The sequence below is a fragment of the Pristiophorus japonicus genome, chromosome 11 (assembly GCF_044704955.1).
Source record: "Pristiophorus japonicus isolate sPriJap1 chromosome 11, sPriJap1.hap1, whole genome shotgun sequence".
Classification (NCBI taxonomy): Eukaryota; Metazoa; Chordata; class Chondrichthyes; family Pristiophoridae; genus Pristiophorus; species Pristiophorus japonicus.
The window spans coordinates 192,800,045-192,827,010 of NC_091987.1; the positions used below are offsets into that span (position 1 = coordinate 192,800,045).

Sequence of the window (26,966 nt, forward strand, 5' to 3'; positions counted from 1 at the left end):
TGCTGCACTGAAGACTGCAATGAGTGGGGGAGGGAGAGAGAGAAGTCACAAGACTCCAATTAATAAAGTGGAGTGGGGGAGAGAGAGAGAGAAGTCACAAGACTCCAATTAATAAAGTGGAGTGGGGGAGAGAGAGAGAGAGAGAGAGAAAAGTCACAAGATTCCAATTAGTAAAGGGAGAGAGAAGAGAAAAGACAGGTCACAAGTCACCTTTGGGTGTGGTCCATCCATACAGACCTGGAGAGCGAGAGAGAACTGTGAACCTGTCCTGCCTGCTTTCCTGCCATTTTGAGCTTCTTTCAAAGGTAAAATTTAAGTATGGGGGCAATACTGACAATGCCATACCTTGTGTGAGCCTTCTGCATCATGCTGCTACGTAGGAGACAATTGATTTGACTTCATCGCATCAGGAACATCAGAGCCCGTAGGGTGCTGGGCAGGAGGCCCTACCCACCTCTGGTATATTGAGACAGACATTTGTACCTGCACTTGAGTGATGCAGACTGTCAGAAAGCTGTGTTTCCACAAAGAAGTTGTAACTGAGATCTGTGAGTTGGTCAAAGCAGACCTGCAATCTAGAAGCATCGGGAGGACTGCGTTGTCAGTTGAAGTGAAGGTAACAGCTGCACTTTTATCTATGGATCGTTTCAAGCTACAACTGGGGTTGTGTGCGCCATCTCTCAACATGCATTCTCCATTCGCCAGATCACGGCTGCACTGCACGCGCATAGGAATGATCATAATTCATGGTGTGGGGATTGGAGTGGGAGTGACAGTCGATTCTGTTAATGGATACGGGGTCTGGGTGTGTTCCTTATTGCAGCAGCCATCTCCAACATGCTGTCCCTCATGCGCCCTGACAGTGTCTCAACGACCTGCAACATTCCATCCCTCATGTTAAGCAAAACTGTCTGAACTACCTGTGGCATTCCCTCCCTCATGGTCAGTGATGTGGTTTGCACTATCTCTGACATTTCCTCCCTCATGGCCACTATTCCCTCACTGATAGTCTCAGATATCGTTCCCATTTCTCGTGTCATTGCTGTTACTTCTCCCGACAGTCCCGCTACCTCATCACTCACCCCACTGATGGCGTCCAGGAGTAATCGGGTAAGGTCAATGCTCTCTGCACTCAATGACATAATCTGAACCACATCTGTTAGATCCTGCACCTCAGGAGAGCGTGGTCGAGCTCTCCTTCCCCTCCTCCCCACGGGTGTGGCTCACACCCCAACACTGGGACCCGCAGCCTGGGACGGTGGGGCCCTGGGTGTGCATCGTTGCACCCCACCACTGGACCCGCAACCTCAGAAGGTGGGAAACCATGGAATGTCCCACCAACACTCAAACCACCAGTCATGGAAGGGGCTGTCACTTCCACGAGCGGCACCTCCTCCAAAGTCAGTAGAACAGTGGGAGCTTCATCCAGCTCCATCCCCGGCCCCTCCCACTCACCCCCATGTTCTTGGTCTGGAGGGTTGGATTGGAAGATGTTCTCCTCTTCAGGCTCATCCTCATCTGAATCATCTTCTGCATCATCAGGGTTGGCCTCAAGTTCTGCAAAAAATAACAGAACAGTCAAATGGTTAGCAACAGAGGAGGGGGCAGTATGGGTGGCATGAGTAGGCTTACATCGCAGGCCAGGCAGCAGGCTGATTTGAAGGACCATGATGAATTTGCAGGACTTACCCTCTCCCTCGAGTATCGGCCCAGCTTGTACAGTACTGACCAAAGTTCTGCCACTTCTTTTTACACTGGCCTCCAGATCTCACGGTGGTCACCATTGCGCAGTAATCTTCTGCAACTTGGTACCCCCCAAGGTGATTGGACACGCTGCGCGGCGCCAAATTTGAATTATACATCGGGGAAACTTTGGCAAAATATTTCTGCCACATTTCTGGCCTAGAAAAACGGGCGTAACTCTGGCAATGCGCTAGAAAATGGGCTTGAGGAAAATTGAGCCCAATGTTTTCCCACACAAGTACACCTGTCACTTACAGTAGGGTTCAAGGACATCGCTCAACCTGAATGTCAGTACCTGACCAAGGTGTCAAATTAAATGGAACAACACCTAAGCAGATGGGTGTCAGGAAATGTTTCTTTAAAGTAATTTTTTGCATAACACATGTATATTCTCAAAACAGCTAGCTGCACCTAACATTTAAAGTGGTATTCATATTTTTATTCAAAATATATAGGCCTTCTCATTGTTATAAATGTGACTGAAAGTCCCCATTTGTCTCACCCTCCCTCTCTGTGGGGAAGGACTAGAATACACTTGCCAACTTCACAATGGCATGGCTGAACTCAGAAGACTCGACATGGGGAATTGTAGGTGGAAACCAGCTCCAGTGAGTTGCTTAACCGGGTCTCATGCAAAAAGTGTGCTGTATAAAAATGGATTCTCACCTCAAGCCATGGGTTACACTTTACTATTTTCTTTTATTGCACTGAACAGGGAAGATGCCGAGGCACCAAAGGCAAAGCTTGTCAACACGCAATCCTCAGTGGGGACAGGAAGCTCTGGCTCCTGCTCAGTCAAGTCCATCAGAAACGGCATGCCTTACTCCCAGCAGCCTCGAACGCCATCAACGGAGGAGGACAAGACACCCATTACTTACACACCAACAGAGGAGGCCAAGATTGATAGGAATGGACCAACTCAGGCACATATAAAAAGAATGGGAGCTGTCCCTGTTATGATACCGGCCCAAACCAGAGCTTTTCAAACTGTGTGAGCATAGCTTGATTAGGAAGGGGAGATGTTTTACTGGGTAATTGAGGAATTTTCATCAGCTAAGTAAACACATTAAATTTAAGGCTGGACAATCTGAGCTTCCCTGCCCCTTTCCCAATTTTGACATGAGCAAATTATGTTGAGGATACAGGATGGATTTACCTAAACCAGACATCGCCTCATATATTTTGGCTGGATTAGGGAAAAACTCCAGAAAAAAACAGATTACCATTGAACAGATGAATCTATTTTGCACATCAAAGTTCTTAGCCAGGCTTCACTGGTGCTTTCATGATAGAGCACACACAAGAAAGTGATTCATTTTAACTCTGACTGAATTCTGTCTGAATTTGCTGAACCTATGAAATAGTCAGATATGGGGGACATTTTAACATTGTTCAGAACTGGGTAAGTGATGCCATATTTCAGAGCGCGATTGAAAAAGTCGGGGAGGCACTCAACGTACGGTATTCTGATTTGTGACCTGGCTGATCTGTAGCTCAACTCCATTTACCCACCCATGCCCCATATCCTTTGGTACCCTTACCGAAAAACAATCTATAGTATAATTCCTTTTATTGTGCACCTGACATAATAATCTGCTGCCACTTTGGGCATTAACTGGCCAGAATGCTGCCTCAGAAGACTTGGTGGGAGAAATTCAGGGTGCTTGTGCCTTCTGTTAGTGCCCTGGGGGTGCTAATGGAGTGCAAACGGCTTTTCGCCCAGGCAGGGCGCCGCTACTGACTTCTGTGAAATTCCGCAGGAGGCGGTAACCGGTAGCGCCCTGCCCCGCTGCGCTGGCAATGACAACGACGATGATGACGTCATCACCGTGCGCAGCGACCTGTTTTCATCCCGGAGCGAATATTCGGTATGCCCTGTGAAGCTGCGTCAGGTGATGTCCACGTACCGGGCCGAGTTCAATATGTTTTAAATGTGCAACTTACCGGCTGCTGCCATGGCACCTCGCTCCCTGGTGGTCCAGTGATGGTCCCGTTTCCCACACGCAGAGTCGGAAGCTTGGCCCTTCCCTTTAATGAAGGGGAGACCCTGTCTACGCGGCAGCGCTACGCGTCCCACTGCCCTTTCGGCCCCTCAAGCCTGCTCCGCCATTCAATAAGATCATGGCTGATCTTCGACCTCAACTCCACTTTCGCATCTGACCCCCATATCCCTTGATTCCCTTAGTGATAAGAACATAACAAATATAGTGGAGTTTATAGATCATTTTTCTGAATAATTTGTCATATCTGGTGCATTGACATCATACTTTAAATATTGTGGACAGGGATTGCAATTCTTACAGCTAGATGTCAAGAAACCTGGCAGGAAAATGGTCCTGAGTTTTAAACTGATAAAACTAACAAGAAAATGTGTTGGTTAGCATGGCTTTAAAGATCTCAGTAAGTAAGTTGAGAAAATTAATTAGGCATCTGAGAGAGTAACAGATGCTTCACATCTCACTGCTTTCTTTATGAGACTTGAATTCACAGATAATTAGTTTGTTTTAGCTAACTCATGTCCAAGATTACTTCTCTGCCTGATCCTTATTAATCTTTTACTGGTGGCCTGTGTAGAGTTAGTGGTGTCTCCGATAAACACCGGTTCAAATGTACACAGCAAGTCTGTTCTCCTGAGAGATCTTACACAGAGTTAAATTTGGTGTCTTGTGATTATTTCAAGGCTGCACAAATCTTGGAGGGAAGCCCAAAATGGATAACGCCACGGTAAACAAAATGACATACATAGAATTTACAGCACAGAAACAGGCCTTTCGCCCCAAGTGGTCTGTGGCAGTGTTTATGCTTCACATGAGTCTCCTCCCAACCTACTTCATTTAAATCTACCTCCATAACCTTCTATTCCTTTCTCCCTCATGTATTTACCTAACTGCCCCTTAAAGGCATCTACGCTATTCGCTTCAACTGCTCCATGTGGCAGCGAGTTCCACATTCCAACCACTCTCTGGGTAAAGAACTTTCTCCTGCATTCTTTACTGGATTTATTGGTGACTATCTTATATTTATGGCCCCTAGTTTTGGATTCCCCATAAGAGGAAGTGTCTTCTCTATGTTATCAAACCCCTTCATTATTTTAAATACCCCTACCAGGTGGTATAATGCTGCTGTAATATCATTACAATTGCAGTTATGTTACAAACTGCTCCTTCACCAGCTTTAAGTGGAATTAATTATGCGCACAGTGAATTTACCTTTCAGCAGAACTGTTAAGGGCAATAAAACATCTGTTGACACTGTTGCATATCTGCTAACTCTAGTACACACTGTTTGCCTTAATAACACCAATGACAGAGAATAAAGTTTTGTTGCGGGAACACAAGATTTCCACAGCCCATAGTACAGGGAAGGAAATCTTCTCCAGCAACTGTTGATGGCTCTCGGGTAATGATTGATTGCAATGGGCATCATAAACCTGTTCCTCATTCACATTAATAGTGTTCAGTAATCACTTATCATAAGATTCTTGCCCTCAAGCTCCAAAGGCAAACTTTATTGTAATCTATGTATGTTATATATTGCTTTCAGACTCCCAAAAATTCTATCGTTGACAGGCATTACAGCCCCTTCCAAAAAAAAAGTTCTGTACTTCAACTTGTGTTGCCTTAGCCTTGATAGAGATAATGGTCCAAAAATTGCTGTCAAAATAACGGTGAGGTTAATGGCATTTGCCGTTATTTAAGGCGAGGGCAGATACACAATTAAACGCAGAAATCCAAAAGTTGCTATCCGAGATGCTCCACTCTGCCATCAGCTTCGTGAAAATGGCAACTCGCTGTCTGGTTCCCCGTTAAAATGCATAATGTGACATGAAGTTGCTGTGTTTGCACGGTCGATAGGAAGTAAACACGCTGTGGAATGTTCAGTCATTTCAAGTCTAAGTAGTCTTTTAACAGTGTGATAAGTGTTAATTACTGCCAGTTAATCTCACTGGCATTGAACATAACCTATTGCAAGCGTGGAGTCTCATTCCTTCAGGTTTTAATTGTTGTTTGAGATTTTTTTCCAAATTTACTTTTTTTAACTTTTTCTTTTCTGTCTCTTTTTTTCTCTCTCTCTAATTCCAATCTTTTTTTCCCTCTCTATATTTCCCTCTCTTTATTTCTCTTTTTGTACCTGATTTGATATTGAGTTCACCATTCTAACTTACACTTTCTGGTTCAGTCTTTGCTGTTAACAAATGGGTTGTGTCTACTGGATTTTAGAAAACTGATTTCTGCTGATTAACTTCACAAGATGGCTGATCATTGACAATTATCTTTCATCTTTTATTCTTTGATGCTGGCTTACTGTCAAAAAGATGGCCCAAGAATTACTTCGAAAGAGAAAAAAACTGCATGAACCACAGTGCACATTTTTATGCAATTATAGACTTCTGATCCCTAAAGATTGGGTGAGGGCATATGACAACAATGCTTAGTTACTAACAACACTGTATTAATCACCTGAGAAGCACAGAGTCTATAGCCTTAGGGAATAGGGAATTCATGTTAGGCGTAACATATGGGATATGATGCAACATGTTGGAATTCTGGATCATGGGCCAAATACAGTTTAGAACCACTGTGCTCATGTCATTCACACAGTAAGAACATATTTCAAAGCAGATGTTTCCCACTTACTGAGATTCGCCATGTAACAACCAGGGGAAGCTGTAATGTTCAAATTTTAAAAAATCCTGTATGTTCCTATACTGACCTTAATATAAGTTAACAATTAAGCAAATTTTGCGAGACAAAATTTTGCATAAAATGTTTTAAAAATCTTATCAAAGACAACCGATAACTTGGTAAATGTACACTCAAAAGTAAAAAATGAGGAGATAAGTAAATTTTTGCCTGCAGAGGTATCTGTACAAATGACTCAGTGGTCACAGCACATTGGGGATAGACCATTCCATCCAAAAGGGACGCGAAAGCTTAACTAAGACATCTGCTCTATGCAGACAATTTCAAACTTTGTTTACTTTTATTTTTATATATATTTAAATAATTAGAAAACTTTGTGTTCATTATTCTGTAAATATTTGCTTAAAGATTTTTTTTAAACCTGCCAAATTCCATCATTTTTGTTATTAATGAGAGGAGGTCTGACTGCAGCACTTGATATTTGTATTGGAACTATTGGCTTGTTGCCTTATACACAAGCATTGCCTTCTCCAGTATAGCTTGGGAAGTTGCAAAACTTTATTGTGCCCAGTATAACTTAGCCAAGCAACATTGTGAAAGTCTGGTCATTGGATGGGTTATGTTTGCATAAACAATCAAATTATTTACAAACAAAATACCTATTAGAGATTTCTTTGCTGCCGGGTTGAGCTGTTACAGGGTAAAGTTCATTCATTTGGTTTTCCTTCCTCTTGTAGTAAAAATCATTTCACTGGTTGTGGGATAGAATGTTGTTAATCACCAGTGAGGTGGTTTACCGCTGAAAGATGTTGCAAATTTTCAAACATCCCGACAGAAACCCGCAAAGATTAGATTTTTTTTTAAAGTAAAATTATTCTTACATTTTTGTTTAAAAGGGATATAAAGGGAAAGCTTTATGGATCCCAAACAGGGCCTCTGAAAAGAGAAGTGATGTTAAAATACAAATCCCTGTCCGCATTTAACAATACTGTCATCACAAAGTACCAAGCCACGATATTGTTTAATCATCCATCCTTCTCATGCAGTGTGTGGACAGTAACACTGTTTAATCACTCAACTGTGCACTTTGCAGAAAAGTTTTCTTCATTTGCTCTATAAATTAAATTTTAGCTTTTAAAATGATTTCTATAAATACAAGCTTTATAATGAACTGTAACAGCCCGACGGGAGTATGAAACTTCACAGGTGTATGAAAAACTACAGAAAATTAACTTTACTTCCCAGTTTAAAAAAAAGTTCTCATTGCTCATCAGCCAACTGGTAAATGTACGAGAGTAACTTGAGATGATTCTCAGAACTTCCCTCCCTGCTTGGCTTTTACATGGTGCTCCCTCCACTCTGTCCCCCCACCCGACCCCCACACAACCAATATCAGACACGTGGATCTAAATCCTACCCCTGTGTGGTATGGTATATTGGAGCACCAGTATACCAAGAAATAATATTAACTTTAAACAATCTTAAGGACACCGGCTGCTGCAGATTTATTGTGAAGCACGTTTACGTCTGAATTTAAAATGTATAAGTGGAGTACCAGGCAATGGTATTGTTTAGCAAGTGTTAAATACTGATCAGTAGAGATAAAAATAAAAACTGTGAACGCTGGAAATCTGAAATCGAAACAGAAAATACTGTAATGTACAACAGGTCCATTAGTATTTGAAAAGAGAAGAGACTGATATCACGACTATTCTGACAAAGGTTCTCCACTCAAAATATGAAAATGTATTTTCTCTTTTCAGTTGTTGATAGGCCTGCTCAGTATTTACAGATATTTTGTATTTGATTTCATGCATGTATATTGAATAAATTTGAAGATTAGTCCTATGCTTATACCACATCGAAAAACATTTTTCGGAGCAAATGATTCTAGTTTTTAAATACAGAGCGGGCTTATTATATGTGTTATGTTTTGTTCTTATTGTCTTCTGTTTTAATAACAAATATTGTACTGAAAGGTTTCAGAACTCCCATTTCCACTCACTGGCTGTGCTCGACAACTTTACATTGACAAATTTACATACTGAGGGAAGATAATGAAACGCCTGTACAATCTGCAGCCAATTAGTTAGTCCAAAGCTTGTAGCTACAGAACCTAGAGTGTCATTAATGTGATTAAATAAAATCCTGACATAAAATTGTGGCAAAGATACTAGGGAAACTGGATCCAGCTTTCCTCAAGGCACTGGGAACCCTGGTTCAATTAAATGCAAGCTGTTGTAGTTAAAACAAACGGTACAAAAATAATATATTATATTGGACTGACACTTGGTGGTGAATGAAGTGCCAGCATTCTTTTGTTCAGGAGATTCGATTTATCTGCTATTCTTTTTAGTAGTATTTCAAAATACATGTTTAAATGAAGCACTGTAATAGTAACTTGCATCTGACTTTAATGGGAAATATTTCAGTTAAGGTAAACCTTTTACATTTAACACTCAATAATACTGTAAATGTTTTATTTGCCTATGGTACGAAAAAGTACAGACAAGACGACCATAATCTTTCTTGCTGCAGAAAACTGTGACTCAGTCCTGACCAATATGTGGAAAGGATAGGGAACCCGTGGAAAGAAAGGAATGAATGGAGCTTTAATTGTGTGATTGAAATAAAATCATTGCTAAACATTAAAAGGGATAGAGGAAACTGTAATTATTGCACTCTGTGGTACTATGTTTCCATTCTTAATTATATGTTTGAAGTTTCCTTCTGCTTCAAAATGCTTCATCAGTAAAAATTAAAAGCACTTCAACCTTCAAGGGATCATCTTTGAACTGTCATACACAATGCATGCTCACATTTCAATGCATAGTATGACACAAGAGAAATGACACTGTATCCTGGATAATGCAGCACAAACTAATGTAAAGAGTTTCTCATTTCAAGTGCAAATGTATATTTTTGTAATTTACCACATCATTTCCTGGTTTGGATGTTGTAAGTATTCTCCAGTAAAATAATAAAACATAATTCATCTTGCGCTTCTGTATTTTTTTCTAAGTCTTCAGTAGTGGAGGCGAAACATTCATCAACATGCAAAGATAAAGACATGAGAGTGATACAGTTTTCTAGAGGTCTCTGATTATTCAGTCCTTGGTCTGTGCTGAGACAGCTAGTCTCAGCTGATGTCTGTGGGGCATTTCAACTGGCTTCAGTACCCCAGGTAGGGAGGAGTAAAATCAGCTAAATTCCCATTGCTGATTGCTGTCCAGTTATTTAAACTAGGAAGTGCATGTTGGGTGAGAACAAGATTGGGCTTTGCAATGATGACCCCCAAACGCCACAGTTGAATATCATCCTGACACTCATTATCCAAACTCATACGTGAACAGTTACCTGGGTTAAACAACAGGAGGACAGCTGGAGCTACTGGAACTGTACCTCAAAGTGAGTCCATGCCTTCAAGGGGTGAGGGGAGAATATTGAAAGGGACAAAATAAATGAACTTAATACCTCCCTCCTTTTGAGTAGAGATTACATTAGATGCTTTTAACATGCTGGGTAGCCTGCTGCAAGTTTCTCTGCATGTACCAAGATGCTATGTAGGTAGACCGGGCTGAAATAAGGGAGATATTCAAACAAGGGAGGCAGTACAGAGAACTGCCAAAAGGCAGATTCCTAGTATCATGCATCTAAATTATGAGGAAAGACTGGAGAGACTTGGGTTATTCAGCTTGGAAAGGAGGTGTCTGAGAGGTCATCTTACAGAAGTATGTAGGATAGTAAATGGTAAAGAAAAGGTTAATCCATAACACTACTTTTAAATAAATAGTAGAACAAGGGAACACAGGTTTTCATGCAGAGTGCTAGGCAAAAACCCTGGAATAATTTAATAAATGATTAGATGCTGCAAAGGGGTGAGTGTAGGATTGTCTGGATGGATGTCCAACAAAGGGAAGAGGGATAAACCAGGTAACTACAGACCAGTCAGTGTAATGTCGGAGGTGGGGAAAATGTTAGAAACAATAATCTGGAACAAAATAAACAAAACGAGAAACTGTTTCCAGTGGCAGATGAGTCAGTAAACAGAGAACACTGACTCTTTTGCCAATTACCTTAAATCTGAGGTGAGATGAGAATTTTTTTATGCAGCAAGTTATTATGAACTGGAAAGCACTGCCTGATAGGGTGGTGAAAGAAGATTCAATAGTAACTTTCAAAAGGGAATTGGATAAATACTTAAAGGCGAGAAAATTGCAGGGCAATGGGGAAAGAGCAGGGGAGTGGATTAATTGGATAGCTGTACCAAAGAGCCGACCCAAGCTCGATGGGCCGAATGGCCTTCTGTGTTGCAAGATTCTATGAATGGCCAATTGTCCTTCCCCATCTGTAACCATCTTGTGATAAGATTTCTGATTTATTTGTGTTTTCTTAATGGCAATTTAAAGCTCTGTTCCTGCGTAACAGTGAGACCACACATTGTACTTTGATTCACAGAATTCAAGTCCAAGCGGGAGATGCTTTTCCTGCAGTGCAAAGTATGGGTAAAACAGCTGTATAGCTTCATGCTAATGAAAATGCCTTAAATGCTAATCTCTCAAAACTCTAATCCTTCAATGTTTTTATAACCTCTCCTTTTTCCTGCGCCAATGGATCCTTTAGGGTTTATTTCAGCTCTTGTCTATCCCCATTAATCCTCTGCCCTTGCCTCAGCTCTTCTGCTGCTGAAACCCTCATTCATGCCTTTGTTACCTCTAGACTTGACTACTCCAACTCACTCCTGGCCGGCCTCCCACATTCCACACTAGGTAAACTTAAAGTCATCCAAAACGCAGCAGCCCGCACCAAGTCAGGATCACCCATCACCCCTGTGCTTTCTAACCTACATTGGCTCCAAGTTAAACAATGCCTCGATTTCAAAATTCACATCCTTGTTTACAAATCACTCCATGGTCTTGCCCCTCCCTATCTCTGTAATCTTCTCTATGGAAAGTGCCCAGGTGGGCAGAGGAAACATTTCAAAGCCTCCTTGATAAAGTGCAACATCCCCACCGACACCTGGGAGTCCCTGGACAAAGACTGCCCTAAGTGGAGGAAGAGCATCCGGGAGGGCGCTGAGCACCTCGAGTCTCGTCGCTGACAGCATGCAGAAAACAAGCGCAGGCAGCGGAAGGAACGTGCGGCAAACCGGACACCCCACCCACCCACCAATGACTGTTTGTTCCATCTGCGACAGAGACTGTAATTCCTGAATTGGACTGTTCAGTCACCTGAGAACTCACTTTTGGAGTGGAAGCAAGTCTTCCTCGATTTTGAGGGACTGCCTATGATGATGAATCTTTTTCAGCCTCACAATCCCACAAGATGTCTGTGCTCCTCAAATTCTAGCCTCTTGACCATCCCTTATTATAACTGCCCAACCATCGGTGGACGTGCCTTCAGCAGCCTGGGCCCTAAGCTCTGGAACTCCCTCCCTAAACCTCTCCGCCTCTCTAACTCTCTTTCCTCCTTTAAGATGCTCGTTAAAACAAGCTTTTGATCATCTGCCTTAATTTCTTCTGTGGCTCGGTGTCAAATTTATCTGTGTCTGTTGTGAAGCCTCTTGGGATGTTTTACTACGTTAAAGGTGCTATATAAATAAAAGTTATTAATAATGAATGTATTCATTTCGTTTTACAATGATTTTCTGGCTGAAGTATACATTTTTGTAGTTGAAGAATTAATTTAAATGAGTTTAGATAAGAGAAAAAATATCCAGCAGTTCATATGAAATATTCTATTTCTACAATGTTGGCATCTAGCTTTTGTGTGGTTATTATTAGGAATATAAATTAAACTTACCTGGGCTGCAGCGCAGTGACATGGCATCTAGTAAGGTGATGTATGTACCTCAGAATCCTTTAAGCTGTGAGGCTTGGGAAATCATTAGTTGCGGTTTGTTCAAAAAGCTGGTTATGATGTAGTACATTTTGTGGCTCTGGAATATTTGACTCCATTTTATTTCGGTGATGCTTCATTCAAGAATGCTGTCAGTTGTGTAAGTTTTTGATGAATCACTTGCGGATTGTTACTGTGTGAGGGTTTTCTGTGCTGTTGATAAGAAACATAAGAAATAGGAGCAGGAGTAGGCCATTTGGCCCCTCGAGCCTGCTCCGCTATTAAATAAGATCATGGCTGAACTGATCATGGACTCAGCTCCACTTCCCTGCCCACCTCCCATAACCCTTTATTCCCTTATCGCTCACAAATCTGTCTATCTCCGCCTTAAATATATTCAATGACCCAGCCTCCACAGCTCTCTGGGCAGAGAATTCCATAGATTTACAACCCTCTGAGAGAAGAAATTTCTCCTCATCTCAGTTTTAATTGGGCGGCCCCTTATTCTGAGACGATGTCCCCTAGTCTTAGTTTCCGCTATGAGTGGAAATATCCTCCCTGCATCTAACTTGTCGAGCCCCCTCATTATCTTATATGTTTCGAGAAGATCACCTCTCATTCTTCTGAACTCCAGTGAGTATGGGCCAAACCTACTCAATCTATCTTCATAAGTCAACCGCCTCATCTCCGGAATCAACCTAGTGAACCGTCCCTGAACAGCCTCCAATGCAAGTATATCCTTCCTTAAATATGGAGACCATAACTTTACGCAGTACTCCAGCTGTGGCCTCACCAATATCCTGTACAATTGTAGCAGGACTTCTCTGCTTTTATACTCTATCCCCCTTGCAATAAAGGCCAACATTCCATTTGCCTTCCTGATTACTTGCTGTACCTGCATACTAACTTTTTATGTTTCGTGCACAAGGACCCCTAGGTCCCTCTGTACTGCAGCACTTTGCAATTTTTCTCCATTTAAATTATAATTTGCTTTTCTATTTTTTCTGGCAAAGTGGATAACCTCACATTTTCCCACATTATACTCCATCTGCCAAATTTTTGCCCACTCACTTAGCCAGTCTTTATCCCTTTGCAGATTTTTTGAGTCCTCCTCACAATTTGCTTTCCCACCCATCTTTGTATCATCAGCAAACTTGGCTACATTACACTCAGTCCCTTCATCCAAGTCATTAATATAGATTGTAAATAGTTGAGGCCCCAGCACCGATCTCTGCGGCACCCCACTAGTTTCTGCCAACCGGAAAATTACCCATTTATCCCGACTCTGTTCTCTGTTGGTTAGCCAATCCTCTATCCATGCTAATATATTACCCAACCCCGTGAACTTTTATCTTATGCAGTAACCTTTTATGTGGCACCTTATCGAATGCCTTCTGGAAATCCAAATACATCACATCCACTGGTTCCTCCTTATCCACCCGGCTCGTTACATTCTCAAAGAACTCCAGCAGATTTGTCAAACGTGATTTTCCTTTCATAAAACCATCCTGACTCTGCTTGATTGAATTATGCTTTTCCAAATGTCCTGCTATTGCTTCCTTAATAATGGACTCCAGCATTTTCCCAACGGCAGATGTTAGGTTAACTGGTCTATAGTTTCCTGCTTTTTGTCTGCCTCCTTTTTAAATAGGGGCGTTACATTTGCGGACAGTAATGGCAAAGAAGTTGTCATGGCCACAGCTGGTGCTCCATGATGGTGACAGTTAACATATAGTTGATTCATTGACTTTCAAATTACCAATGGCTTGCAGGAAAGTATTTGTGACCTCAATTACATAGAGTCAATTCCAGACCCAAAGTAAACAAGATAACAACTATCTACTACTTGCTCTTCTGGGCTACATATGTATAAGGTAAATATCCCATGTTCATAGCCCTGATTAGAACCCAATGCATGCGACAGCCAAGGTCAGGTGTGATATAATAGAGTTCAACAGACACTTTAGGAGGAGGCAACAAGGAATGTTTATTGACCACTCAAACAGAGAATATAATCAAGCATTGCTTCACTGCAGTACAAATAATCTTTTCAGTAGAAATTATGGGCTACTGAACGGTGATAATTGTTCAAATGGTTTTCAGAATCTACTGTACCTTTCAGAACATAAACGGAGTTAATTTGCTTTTGCTTCTTATATTAAAAAAATCCATAACAGAATATTAAAACTAGGCATCCAAACATAACTAGCTATTCTCCTGTGGTACACAAGGTGTCGACTCAGCTCAGTCATTAAGTGCAAGAGCAGGATGCTTCAGCAGGTTGAATGAAAGATTCCTCCGACGGCAACTCCCTCTTTCACCAGGTTGTTATACTGCTGCACAGCTTGCTCTGTTTGTAGAACCACAGCATTAACACCCTTACTTCTGATTAAAGCCAGTGTCTCTTCAGGCACCTAAAACCAACATTGCAAGTTAGATTTCTATGAAGCTACTTCACTGGAAGAGTGCACTCATTACTGACTTGGATCAAATCTGAATGCAGATCAAATATGTACATTAACGTACCACAAATGGCTCATTTTACAAAACTGAAGGACAAATCTGTTGATGTGTCCGTGAAACTTCAATTTGATAATACAGTAGATGCTGCCTAATACCGCTATTCAAAAACATCTGAAGAGACCTTTACAACTTACCACTGTACTATTTAGTCTGATGAAAAGTAGCATTTATTCAAAATTGTCCCACATCACAAATTTCTTTAAGGCCAGTTCTAAAAAAAAAATTATCCAAATAAGGGCCTCATCTGAGAGAAGGCACCTCTTAACAATGCAGCACTCCCTCAGTACTGCATTGAAGTGTCAGTCTGGATTATGTGCTTAAGTTTCTGGAGTGGAGCTTGAACCCACAACCTTGTGACTCAAGAGGCGAGAGTGCTACCAATGAGCCCAGGCTGACACTTACATTACAAGAGATTGGGAAGGGTGGTACATGAGTTTGGATTAGTGAGGTGATCATGGATAAGCCTGATGGTCTTTTCCCACCTTTCTTTTCATAGTCTCAGCTCCTAGTCTATTATCACTGGCCACCAACATTCTGTTTCTCCTTAAACCGTACTTACTTGCAATGCTTCATCCATCCCCCTTCCAATTACCAGAGTCTGAATACCTTTGTTCACAATCTCATTAACATCAGCTGGCTGAAGTCCAGGTTTATGCTGCAAGAACATGGGAACAATATTCAAGATACAAACTGCAGCTCCATAAAACACAAACATTCTTTATTCATGACTCGGCCTTGGTGTCTATCAAATTCTCTATGGTAGCTGAATTTGACTGCTGGGTGCTATGAATGTTGACAGCCTCAGCGGTTTGAAGCAGCCCTGTTAAAATATTGTATAGTCTTTCAATTCTTGTTTGAATATATCCTATTCTACAGTATTTATGTTCACTGACCTGAGCCATTCACTAATTGATTGTACATATAAACTTCTGGAAAGAGTGGTGAGAATTCAACCATCCTTGGCAATCCAACTTCAATTCAGCTTGAAAGAGCCAGTATTCTAATAATTGCAAAGTCAGACCCAATACCCAAGTGCCAAAGCTGTCGAATGAATCTCAAAATGGCAGCAGTTCTTACCACATGCTCCTTACTGTATTTGAAACCATTCTACAACCCTTTAAAAAACTGGATTCACAAAGGAAATTAAAGTGTTCTGGATTCTCTGGAGAAGTCTTCTAAAGAAAGTTCATCAGGAAAACGAACTGTCAGAGGCCACACTGATGTGTTTCCACCAACAACTTGCACTTACATAATTTTCTTTATGTCGGAAAGACATTCCAAAATGCTACAGAGATTGAATAAATGAAAATTATTCATTTATTCAAAAGGGAAGTGGATTAGGTAAAATGGATTAAGGGGCAGGGTCGAAAAAGGGGTTGACTAAAAAAGTCGTAAGTAGACTTCTGAACTCGAGAGGGTTATGGAAGGAGGTCTCGAGGGCAGGGGCGAGATGGCTGAAAGAATGGCTGACTATGTGCAGCATATACAGTGAAGAGTAGGGGGGAAAGAATAGCAGAGGTGAGAGCAGGTGCAAACAGTTGAGTGAGATCATAAAGGCATTTAAAGATGAGGATAAGGATCTTAAAATTGATTTATATGGCACGAGAAACGGGTGTTGCCTGACAGGACGAAAGTAATGGAAGTGTAGAGCTTTAAGCATAAAGAATGTATTGATATGTACCAATATTATTTCAGCCTTGCATTTAGATATTGCTATTATGATTCCCTTTAGCTGTTGGGTTCCACTGTTAGCGAGAAGTCTCTATTGTTTAGGCTGAACATTGTATTTATGATGTTGTTCCCCCTCCTATTTCTCATCTACATGCTGCCCCTTGGCGATATCATCTGAAAACACGGAGTCAGTTTCCACATGTACGCTGACAAAACCCAGCTCTACCTCTCCACCACTTCTCTCGACGCCTCCATGGTCTCTACATTGTCAAACTGCTTGTCCGACATCCAGTACTGGATGAGCAGAAATTTTCTCCAATTAAATATTGGGAAGACCAAAGCCAGTGGTCCCCGCCACAAATTGCGTTCCCTAACCACTGACTCCATCCCTCTTCCTAGCATCGATCTGAGGCTAAACCAGACTGTCTGCAACCTAGGTGTCATATTTGACCCCGAAATGAGCTTCCGGCCACATATCTGTGGCATAACTAAAATCACCTGTTTCCACCTCTGTAACATTGCCCGCCACCGCCTCAGCTCTTCTGCTGCTGAAACCCTCATCCATGACTACTCCAACGCATTCCTGGCTGGCCTCCCACATTCTACACTACATAAACCTGAGGTCATCCAAAACTCGGCAGCCCGTGTCCTAACTCGCACCAAGTCAAAATCACCCATCACCCTTGTGCTCGCTGACCTACATTGGCTCCTGGTTAAACAACGCCTCGATTTCAAAATTCTCATCCTTGTTTACAAATCTCCCTATCTCTGTAATCTATTTCAGCCTCACAATCCCATGAGATGGCTGCGCTCCTCAAATTCTGCCCTGTTGAGCATCCCTGATTATAACTGCTCAACCATCGGTGGCTGTGCCTTCAGCTGCTTGGGCCATAAGCTCTGGAACTCCCTCCCTATACCTCTCTGCTTCTCTTTCCCCCATTAAGACGCTCTTTAAAACCTACCTCTTCAACCAAGCTTTTGGTCATCTGCCGTAATTCCTTCTTATGTGGCTCGGTGTCAAATTTATCTGTTTCGGCTTATAAGCACCTTGGGACATTTTACTATGTTAAAGGAGTTATATAAGTAAATGTTGTAGTTGTTGTTCCATAAGGATTTTCTTGAATTTAAAGTACAAGTTTGCATTGCAAAAGTTATAACATCTAGACATGGAATCAGCAGAGCACTGCTATGGACCAGTCTCCACAGCACACTGTTCTACTTCCCATGTAAACACCAAGTCCTTTTATGCTATCTGCCAGCAGACAATATATGCAAATTATACTGTTTTAAACTATATAGTTTGCTAGATTACAATTAATCTCAGATCAAATCTCTACTCACATGGGTTCCCGTCTCTTTCCAGTCCCAGGCTCGATTTCCTCCTGGCCAGACCTTACAATCCTTGTACACAGTATCGCTGCCCTCGACCTTCATTTCTCCCCACTTTAGTGATGTAATAGCGGGTGAAGCCATGTTTCACTCACTGTTGGGGTCGAAAACAAGAACTGAGCTTCCATAGCAAACTCCATTGGGTTCTGTTCAGTTTATATTTGGTGCTTTGATATTTAACATAAATGTGACTAAGGCCTTTTAACTAAAGGAATCACTGGAATGCTTACTGTCAGCATTTCCAACAGAAGAATCCATGATTACACAACGTACCATATTTCCTTTCCGTTGTTTTTTTTCTCTTCTCCAAAGGCTGAGTCTCATGCCAGCGTATGGATACAAACATACAGACCTCCCAAGAGACCACTCCACATATGTGAGCCATAACAGTGAGTGTTCACTGGCTGTTTGATTGTGGAAGGATCAAGGAAACACCAGCTGAAACCTGACTATTTCCTTTTCCTAGCCTAGGATAATGTGGCCAATCCTCCTGCTGCCTCTAATGAAATGAGCTAACTCAGCACAGACCAGATGCCAAACCCACTAGCTTTCTGATCTGTATGGTCCAGACAACAGATGGTGTTGGGGTTTCAAGTCAATCATATGCATTTTTACAATAATTAATAGATTACGTCAATGATAAACCAATGACATGGTTGAATAGGCCTAAACATTTTCATTATTAATGATGGGAATTTGGAAGTTGGATAAGAACAGGATCAGGCTGTGATCATCCTGATGATCAACCAGCTTGCTAGCACACTAAGTTCACATATGAACAATAGCCACTTGGGTGAGATACTGAAGGGTTGGTGGCATCCATGGAACCAGAGTCTAGCAGGAGCCACCAGCCTTCAAAAAAAAGGGAGAAAATTGTCATGGAAATAAAGATAATAGTTCCATCACAAAAATAAGTACAGACGAGGGAGTCCATTTGACCCAACCTCAATCATTTCATGTAAACCTCTCACATTACAACAGTGATTACACTCCAAAAGTTCTTCATTGGCTATAAAACGCTTTGAGACGTCCAGAGGTCGTGAAAGGCGCTATAGAAATGCAAGTCTTTCTTTCTTTAAACCTACAGTACACAAATCACTGCAAGCCTACCACTTGTTGAACAGTTCTGTTTTGAATCCACTTGCAACCCTGAATGCCAATCCAAGTGCTGATCATCATCATCATAGGCAGTCCCTTGGAGCCGAGGAAGACTTGCTTCCACACTAAAAATGAGTTCTCAGGAGACTGAAGAGTCCAATGCAGGACAGGTGGGGCAGATGGTGGTTGAATGAACGGGTGGATGGGGTGCCTGGGTTGCTGCGAGCTCCTTCCGCTGTCGATGCTTGGCTTCAGCTTGCTCTCGGCAAAGAGATTCGAGGTGTTCAGCTCCTTCCCGGATGCTTTTCCTCCACTTTGGGTGATCTTGGGACAGGGATTCCCAAGTGTCGGTAGGGATGTTACATTTTTTCAAGGAGGCTTTGATGATGTCCTTGAAGCATTTCCTCTGCCCACCTGGAGCTCGCTTGCCATGTCAGAGATCCGAGTAGAGTGCCTGTTTTGGGAATCTCGTGTCAAGCATGTGGACGATGTGGCCTGTCCAGCGGAGCTGATCGAGCGTGGTCAGTGTCTCAGTACTGAGGATGTTGGCCTGAGCAAAAACACTGACATTGGTGTGCCTATCCTGCCATTGGATTTGCAGGATCTTGCGGAGGCAGCATTGATGGTACTTCTCCAGTGTTTTGAGGTGCCTGCTGTAAATAGTCCACGTCTCTGAGCCATATAGGAGGGTGGGTATCACCACTGCTCTATAGACCATGAGCTTGGTGCTGGGTTTGAGGTCCTGGTCTTCAAACACTCTCTTCTTCAGGCGACCGAAGCTGACTGGCACACTGAAGGCGGTGTTGGACCTCGTCGTCGATGTCTGTCCTTGACAGTAGGCTCCCGAGGTATGGAAAATGGTCCACGTTGTCCAAGGCCTCGTTGTGGATTTTGATAACTAGGGGGCAGTGTTGTATGGCGGAGGCAGGCTGGTAGAGGACCTTTGTCTTACAGATGTTTAGTGTAAGGCCTATGCTTTCGTACGCCACGGTGAAGGTGTTGACAATGGCTTAGAGTTCGGCCTGCGAGTGTGCGCAGGCGCAAGCGTCATCTGCGTACTGTAACTTGACGACGGAGCATGGGACGACCTTTGATCTGGCCTCGAGTTGGCGGAGGTTGAACAGATTCCCGTTTGTCCTGTAATTTAGCACCACTCCAGCGGGGAGCTTGCTGAGGGTGAGATGGAGCATTGCAGCAAGGAAGATCGAGAAGAGCATTGGTGCAATGACACAGCCTTGCTTGACCCCGGTCCAAATGTGGATTGGGTCTGTGATGGATCCATTAGTCAGGATCACGACTTGCATGTCATCGCGGAGCAGGCGGAGGATGGTGGCAAACTTTTGAGGGCAGCCGAATCTGAGGACGCTCCATAATCCCTCATGGTTGACATTGTCGAAGTCTTTTGTGAGGTCACTCTTTGTGACAAAGAGCTTCCTGATATAACTCTTGATCTTGCCATTTGTACCTATGTCCCCTTGTTGTGCAGTGAAGGTTTAACTTAAAATAATGCTCCAGGTTTATATTTTCTATTCCATTCAATATCATCTGCTTTTAGATGGTCCCTTCTCATGAGAGTCCAAATTTCTCCAGCTTATCTATGTTTATAATTCAGTCACGGGACAGAATTTCTACTCTTATAAAAAGGAATATAAAAAGGAATCGAGTGGCTAGATAAATGTTGGTCCCCTGAAGGATGAGACGAGGGAATTAATAATGGAGAACAGGGAAATGGCAGAGACATTGAACAAATATTTTGTATCGGTCTTCATGATAGAAGGGGATAATCAAGGGGCTATAGGGAGGGAGGAAGGATACAATCACTATCACTAATAAAGTAGTACTCGGTAAAATAATGGGACTAAAGGTGGACAAGTCCCCTGGACCTGATGGCTTACATCCTAGGGTCTTGAGAGAGGTGGCTGCAGAGATAGTGGATGCATTGGTTGTAATCTACCAAAATTCCCTGGATTCTGGGGCAGTCCTAGCGGATTGGAAAATCACAAATGTAACGTCCCTATTTAAAAAAGGAGGCAGACAAAAAGCAGGATACTATAGACCAGTTAACCTAACATCCGTCATTGGAAAAATGCTGGAGTTCATTATTAAGGAAGCAGTAGTGGGACATTTGGAAAAGCATGATTCAATCAAGCACACTCAACATGATTTTATGAAAGGGAAATCATGTTTGACAAATTTGCTGGAGTTCTTTGAGGATGGAGCAGGGTGGATAAGGGGGAACCAGTGGATGTGGTGTATTTGGATTTCCAGAAGGCATTCGATAAGGTGCCACATAAAAGGTTACTGCACAAGATAAAAGTTCATGGGGTTGGGGGTAATATATCAGCATGGATAGAGGATTGGCTAACTAACAGAAAACAGTGAGTCGGGTTAAATGGGTCATTTTCTAGTTGGCAAATAGTGACTAGTGGGGTGCCGCAGGGATCGGTGCTAGGGCCTCAACTATTTACAATCTGTATTAATGACTTGGATGAAGGGACCGAGTGTAATGTAGCCAAGTTTGCTGATGATATAAAGATGGGTGGGAAAGCAAATTGTGAGGAGGACACACAAAATCTGCAAAGGGATGTAGACAGGCTAAGTGAGTGGGCAAAAATTTGGCAAATGGAGTACAATGTGGGAAAATGTGAGATTATCCACTTTGGCAGAAAAAACAGAAAATCAAATTATAATTTAAATAGAGAAAAATTGTGAAGTGCTGCAGTACAGAGGGACCTGGGGGTCCTTGTGCATGAAACACAAAAAAGTTAGTATGCAGGTACAGCAAGTAATCAGGAAGACAAATAGAATGTTGGCCTTTATTGCAAGGGGGATAAAGTATAAAAGCAGAGAAGTCCTGCTACATCTGTACAGGGTATTGATGAGGCCACACCTAGAGTACTGCGTACAGTTTTTGTCTCTGTATTTAAGGAAGGATATACTTGCATTGGAGGCTGTTCAAAGAAGGTTCACTAAGTTGATTCCGGAGATGAGCGAGTTGACTTATGAAGATAGGTTGAGCCTATACTCATTGGAGTTCAGAAGAATGAGAGGTGATCTTATCGAAACATATAATGAGGGGACTCGACAAGGTGGATGCAGGGAGGATATTTCCACTCATGGGAAAACTAAAACTAGGGGACATTGTCTCAGAATAAGGGGTCGCCCATTTAAAACTGAGACGAGGAGGAATTTCTTCTTTCAGAGGGTTGTGAATCTTTGGAATCCCAGAGAGCAGTGGAGGCTGGGATTTGAATATATTTAAGTTGGAGGTAGACAGATTTTTGAAAGATAAGGAAGTCAAAGATTGGATCAGCCATGAAATTATTGAATGGCGGAGCAGGCTCGAGGGGCCAGATGGCCTACTCCTGCTCCTATTTCTTATGTTCTTATGTGAGGATAGACACCACATTAGCTAGAAGGACCTCTCATGTGTTCATGTCAATACTTTGTTGATTTTGGCTCCAATCTCATTTAGCACCCTCAAGTATGTATTGTCTATCATAATGGGTTTATTTAATTTGAGTGCTTTAAGACAGTCAAGGGCCTCATCCCAATAATACTGAAGTTGTTACGTTTACTTATAGAAACTCTTGAGATATTAGTGTCTTCTCCAGTGAATATTGTCATCTTCCATTCTTCCAAAGGTAGTTTAACAACAAAAACTTGCATTTATGTAGCACCTTTAAATGTAGTAAAACATCCCAAGGTACTTAACAAGAGCATTATCAACAAATAGTTTTGACACCGAGCCACAGAAGGAGACATCAGGACAGGTGACCAAAAGATTGGTCAAAGAAGTAGGTTTTAAGGAGCATCTTAAAAGGAGGAGAGGTAGAGGGGCGGAGAGGTTTAGGGCAGGAATTCCAGCGTTTAAGGCCAAGGCAGCTGAAAGCACAGCCACCAATGGTGCAACGATTAAAACTGGGGATGCACAAGATGCCACAATTGGAGGAGCGCAGAGATCTCGCAGACTTGTGGGGTTGGAGGGGGTTACATTGAGTGATAGAGAGGAGATTTGAAAACAAGGATGAGGATTTTAAAATTGAGCCGTTGTCAGACTGGGAGACAGTATTGGAGCGCAGCACAGGAGTGAAGGGTGCGAGTTAAGACACGGGCAGCAGAGTTTTGGATGAACACAAGTTTATGTAGGGTAGAAGATAGGAGGACGGTCAGGAGAGCATTAGAATAGACAAGTCTGGAGGTAACAAAGCATGGATGAGGGTTTCAACAGCAGATGACCTTAGGCAGGAGCAGAGTCTGGTGATGTTACAGTGGTGGAAGTATGTAGTCTTGGTGATGAAGCAGATATGGGGTCAAACACAACAACAAGGTTGCGAAGAGTCTGGCTCAGACAATTGCCAGTGAGAGGGATGGAAACGGTGATCAGAGAATGCAGTTTGTGACAGGGACCAAAAATAATGGCTTTTATCTTACTAATATTTAGTTGGAGGAAATTTCTGCTCATCCAATACTGGATGTCGGACAGTGGAGGGATCAAGAGAGATGGTGGTGAGATAGAGCTGGAACCTGATGTTAATTATTAATTGAAGATTCATAATGGGATGAATCTTCAATTAATGGGCCGAAATTTGCCATGGGTAATAACGGCGAACTAAGAGTGTTTGTCATTATTACCCCTGTGAAACTGACCACAACTTCAGGATGTAGAGCATGCGCATCAAACGCCGAAATCCTGAAGTTGTGGTAAATCATTCACTGCTGTGACACTGGCTGCACTGTGCCCCCCTCCCACCAACCCTACCACCCACCCTATCACCTTCCCTCCTCCCCACCTACCACCCTCCCTCCTCCCCACCTGCCCCCCTCCCCCTCCCCATTGCCAGCAATCAGTGAATCAGTCAAACTGATGAAAACTTGGCTTTTCCACATCGATATCAGTGTTAAATACCCAATTAAAAGTTAGACCTTGTTGGATTAGGTGTCATCATCATCATCATAGGCAGTCCCTCGGAATCGAGGAAGACTTGCTTCCACTCCTGAAGTGAGTTCTTTGGTGGCTGAACAGTCCAATACGAGAGCCACAGACTCTGTCACAGGTGGGACAGATAGTCATTGAGGGAAGGGGTGGGTGGGACTGGTTTGCCGTACGCTCTTTCCGCTGCCTGCGCCTTAATTTCTGCATGCTCTCAGCATTGAGACTCGAGGTGCTCAGCGCCCTCCCGGATGCACTTCCTCCACTTAGGGCGGTCTTTGACCAGGGACTCCCAGGTGTCAGTGGGGATGTCGCACTTTATCAGGGAGGCTTTGAGGGTGTCCTTGTGACATTTCCGCTGCCCACCTTTGGCTCGTTTGCCGTGAAGGAGCTCCGCATAAAGCACTTGCTTTGCAAGTCTCGTGTCTGGCATGCGAACTATGTGGCCTGCCCAGCGGAGTTGATAGAGTGTAGTCAGTGCTTCAATGCTGGGGATGTTAGCCTGGACGAGGACGCTGATGTTGGTGTGCTTGTCCTCCCAGGGGATTTGTAGGATCTTCTGGAGACATCGTTGGTGATAAACAAATGTTATGGCCTTGAAAAACTAATTTTAATTTTGTGGAGTGTCAAATTTATCCATTATGATAAAAATTACACTTTAAAAAACTTTAAAATATATATATATTTTTAAAAGTTTGTTCATCATATTTCAGGTTTACCTTTTCCCCATGTGAGAGCCCCAATCTTTGCTTTGCTCGCTGTAACATTTTTTAAAAGTCGGGATAAAAGCAGGCTCTCATTTCCTGCTTCCCTGTCTGAGAATTCTGCAATGTGATTGGCTGCTAGACAGCTTGTTGATATCACAGCAGATCACACTACACTGCACTGAAATTATTTGCATGCCGAAAAAGGCAAACTTCTCGCCACAGAGATTGCGAGACCTCTCTGTGGCAGCTTCCTTCGGGGCCAACGGATTTTCTTTGGCACTGACTGCAAATTCCGGGCCAATAATTAAATTAGAAAATGGAGATTTCCAATCAACTTTTTATCTGATAATGCCAAGATTGCTATTTAACACTTGGCAAACCTCAGAGAATTTACATATAGCATTTTATAATTGTTGAATTTTTACTTCATGATTTGTCAACCCATAAAAATAGAACACTTCATTTAAAAATCTGCCAGCAGTGACTGAACACTTGAACAAGTAATAGCTAATCCAAAAGAGTTATCATGGATTTGTGATGGCTAGGTCATGTCTGACTAGTTTAGTTGGATTATTTTGAAGAGGTCACCAACATGTTGTACATGTTGTTACCTATATGGATTTCCAGAAGGCATTGATGAGGTAATACACGAGACATTATTAGCACAAATAAAAGCTCACAGAATTGGAGTAACCTTGTGACATGGGTTGGCAATTGGTTGGAAGCTAGGTGATAGAGGGTAGGGATAAAGGGAATGGAGACAGAACAAGGGGACATATTCATAAAATTAAACTAAGTCATTCAGGAGTGAAATCTGGAAGCACTTTTCCCACATAGAATGCAGTGGAAATATCACCCCAAAAGGCTGTGGGTACTGGGTCAATTTAAATTTTCCTGACTGAGATCGACAGATTTTGGGGTGAAAGGAATGAAGGAATATGGAGCTAAGGTGGGTAAAATGGAGTTGAGGTACAGATCAGCCATGATCTACTTGAATGAAAGGACAGGCTCGAGGCGCTAAATAGCCTACTAGTGTACCGAATGTCAATATATGTCTTTCAACAATATATCTGTACTTAAGTAAAACCTCACAAAATACTCCATCATGATTTACTAAGATTTTACTGTGCCGTCAATGCAGACTAAAAATATCAAAATATATCACAATGTGGTTAGAACAGCTACATGTTTAACTACTGAAAGTAATTTTCTGGTGCATTTTCACTGTATGAATCTTCTGGGTCAGCTGGCTTCCTGGCAATCTTATGGTTGACCAGTTGTACTACCTGTTTACTTTGAGGCAAAGTGGTTTTGAATGCTCAAACAACTGTGTAAATCAGACGTTGGGACAATTATGTGATTAGATGAAAGAAGTACAAGAGCACCTCTAGGAGATAATCTCACATACACTTGCAATGTAACTGAAGCAAGTTTAAAACATTCATAAAGAGATTCAAAAATACAGTTAATATTGAATAATTTTAATGTTAGCAAGAAATTCACCATCCCCTCAAGCTCTCCCATCACATGAAAATGTAACTGGCTGCAGCAGCCAGTGAGCAAAACACCACTGGCACTGTGCAAGAGAAAGAAAAAGACTTGCATTTATATATCACCTTTCACGACCTCAGGACGTCCCAAAGCGCTTTGCAGCCAATGAAGTATTTTTGAAGTGTAGTCACTGTTGTAATGTGGGAAACGCAGCAGGCAGCAAGCTCCCACAAGCAGCAATAATGACCAGATAATCTGTTTATGTTGGTAAAGGAAAAGTCCCCACATGGGCAATACGGGTCTGAGACCCACACATCTAAAGTTTTAAGCACAGTAATAGAAATAAAACAGCACAGCATTTCATGTTTATAGAACATGTAACAAAGTTGCCATACACTTTGCCAGAGCAAAAATAATCTCTGTAGCAGGAATGGAAACTTCTGCAACCTCACACTTGACAAACTTCCAGAACTGGTGCAGATTATTCAGGAACTGAACCCAGGCAGGACGTGGCAACTCAACTCTGCTGACAGAAATACTGCTGGCACCAATGTTTGATTGCATATTTCCTTTCATTTTTTGATCCTAACTGCCTAGCAACAGCTGATTTAAAAAAAAATAAAAAAGCAGAGAGTCCTGAAAGCCGGGCAGCTTGTGGAGAGGGTTGCTGCGGCCTTCAGCCTGAGCCCCGGCCCATAGGCCGGAATCTCCCCGTCGCGGGATGCACACGCACAGGCAGCGCCTCTCCCCGCCCCCGCGGTCCCCTCTCACCTCGGCAGCGCCGCCCGATGAAGCTTCCGACCCTGGGGCCTAGGCCGCCGCCCACAGTTGTCATAGAAACGTCAGGCTTGTGTCTGTTGCAAAAGCTTCAGTTCCCATCTCACCCTCAGTGCAGTGCAACCTTCAGTCCCCTGCACCTCGTTCATCAGC

General features: G+C 42.5%; 2 protein-coding genes across 4 annotated transcripts in view; one reads left to right on the plus strand and one right to left on the minus strand.

Annotated features, from left to right (window-relative positions):
* LOC139276415 (CXADR-like membrane protein) overlaps positions 1–3,710 on the plus strand; it is a 140,874-nt gene extending 137,164 nt beyond the window's left edge. The window contains exon 7 of the mRNA XM_070894380.1: positions 2,459–3,710. Within this exon, the coding sequence (XP_070750481.1) occupies positions 2,459–2,738 (280 nt within the window). The 3' untranslated portion in view covers positions 2,739–3,710. The remainder of the gene's footprint in view (positions 1–2,458) is intronic.
* A 10,486-nt stretch (positions 3,711–14,196) lies between these two features.
* Positions 14,197–26,913, minus strand: LOC139275897 (mth938 domain-containing protein-like). Of its 3 annotated transcripts, none has more exons than XM_070893120.1 (4): positions 26,808–26,913; positions 17,760–17,901; positions 15,307–15,402; positions 14,197–14,638 (listed from the first exon to the last, which is right to left on the minus strand). In XM_070893120.1, exons 2-4 carry the CDS (start codon positions 17,889–17,891, stop codon positions 14,498–14,500), a joined length of 369 nt encoding a protein of 122 aa, XP_070749221.1. In that variant the 5' UTR covers positions 17,892–17,901; positions 26,808–26,913; the 3' UTR covers positions 14,197–14,497. The 3 variants fall into 3 exon arrangements, with proteins under 3 accessions (XP_070749221.1, XP_070749223.1, XP_070749222.1); XM_070893122.1 differs by lacking the exon at positions 26,808–26,913 and adding an exon at positions 26,162–26,416; XM_070893121.1 differs by lacking the exon at positions 26,808–26,913 and adding an exon at positions 26,149–26,416.
* Positions 26,914–26,966: the final 53 nt, after the last annotated feature.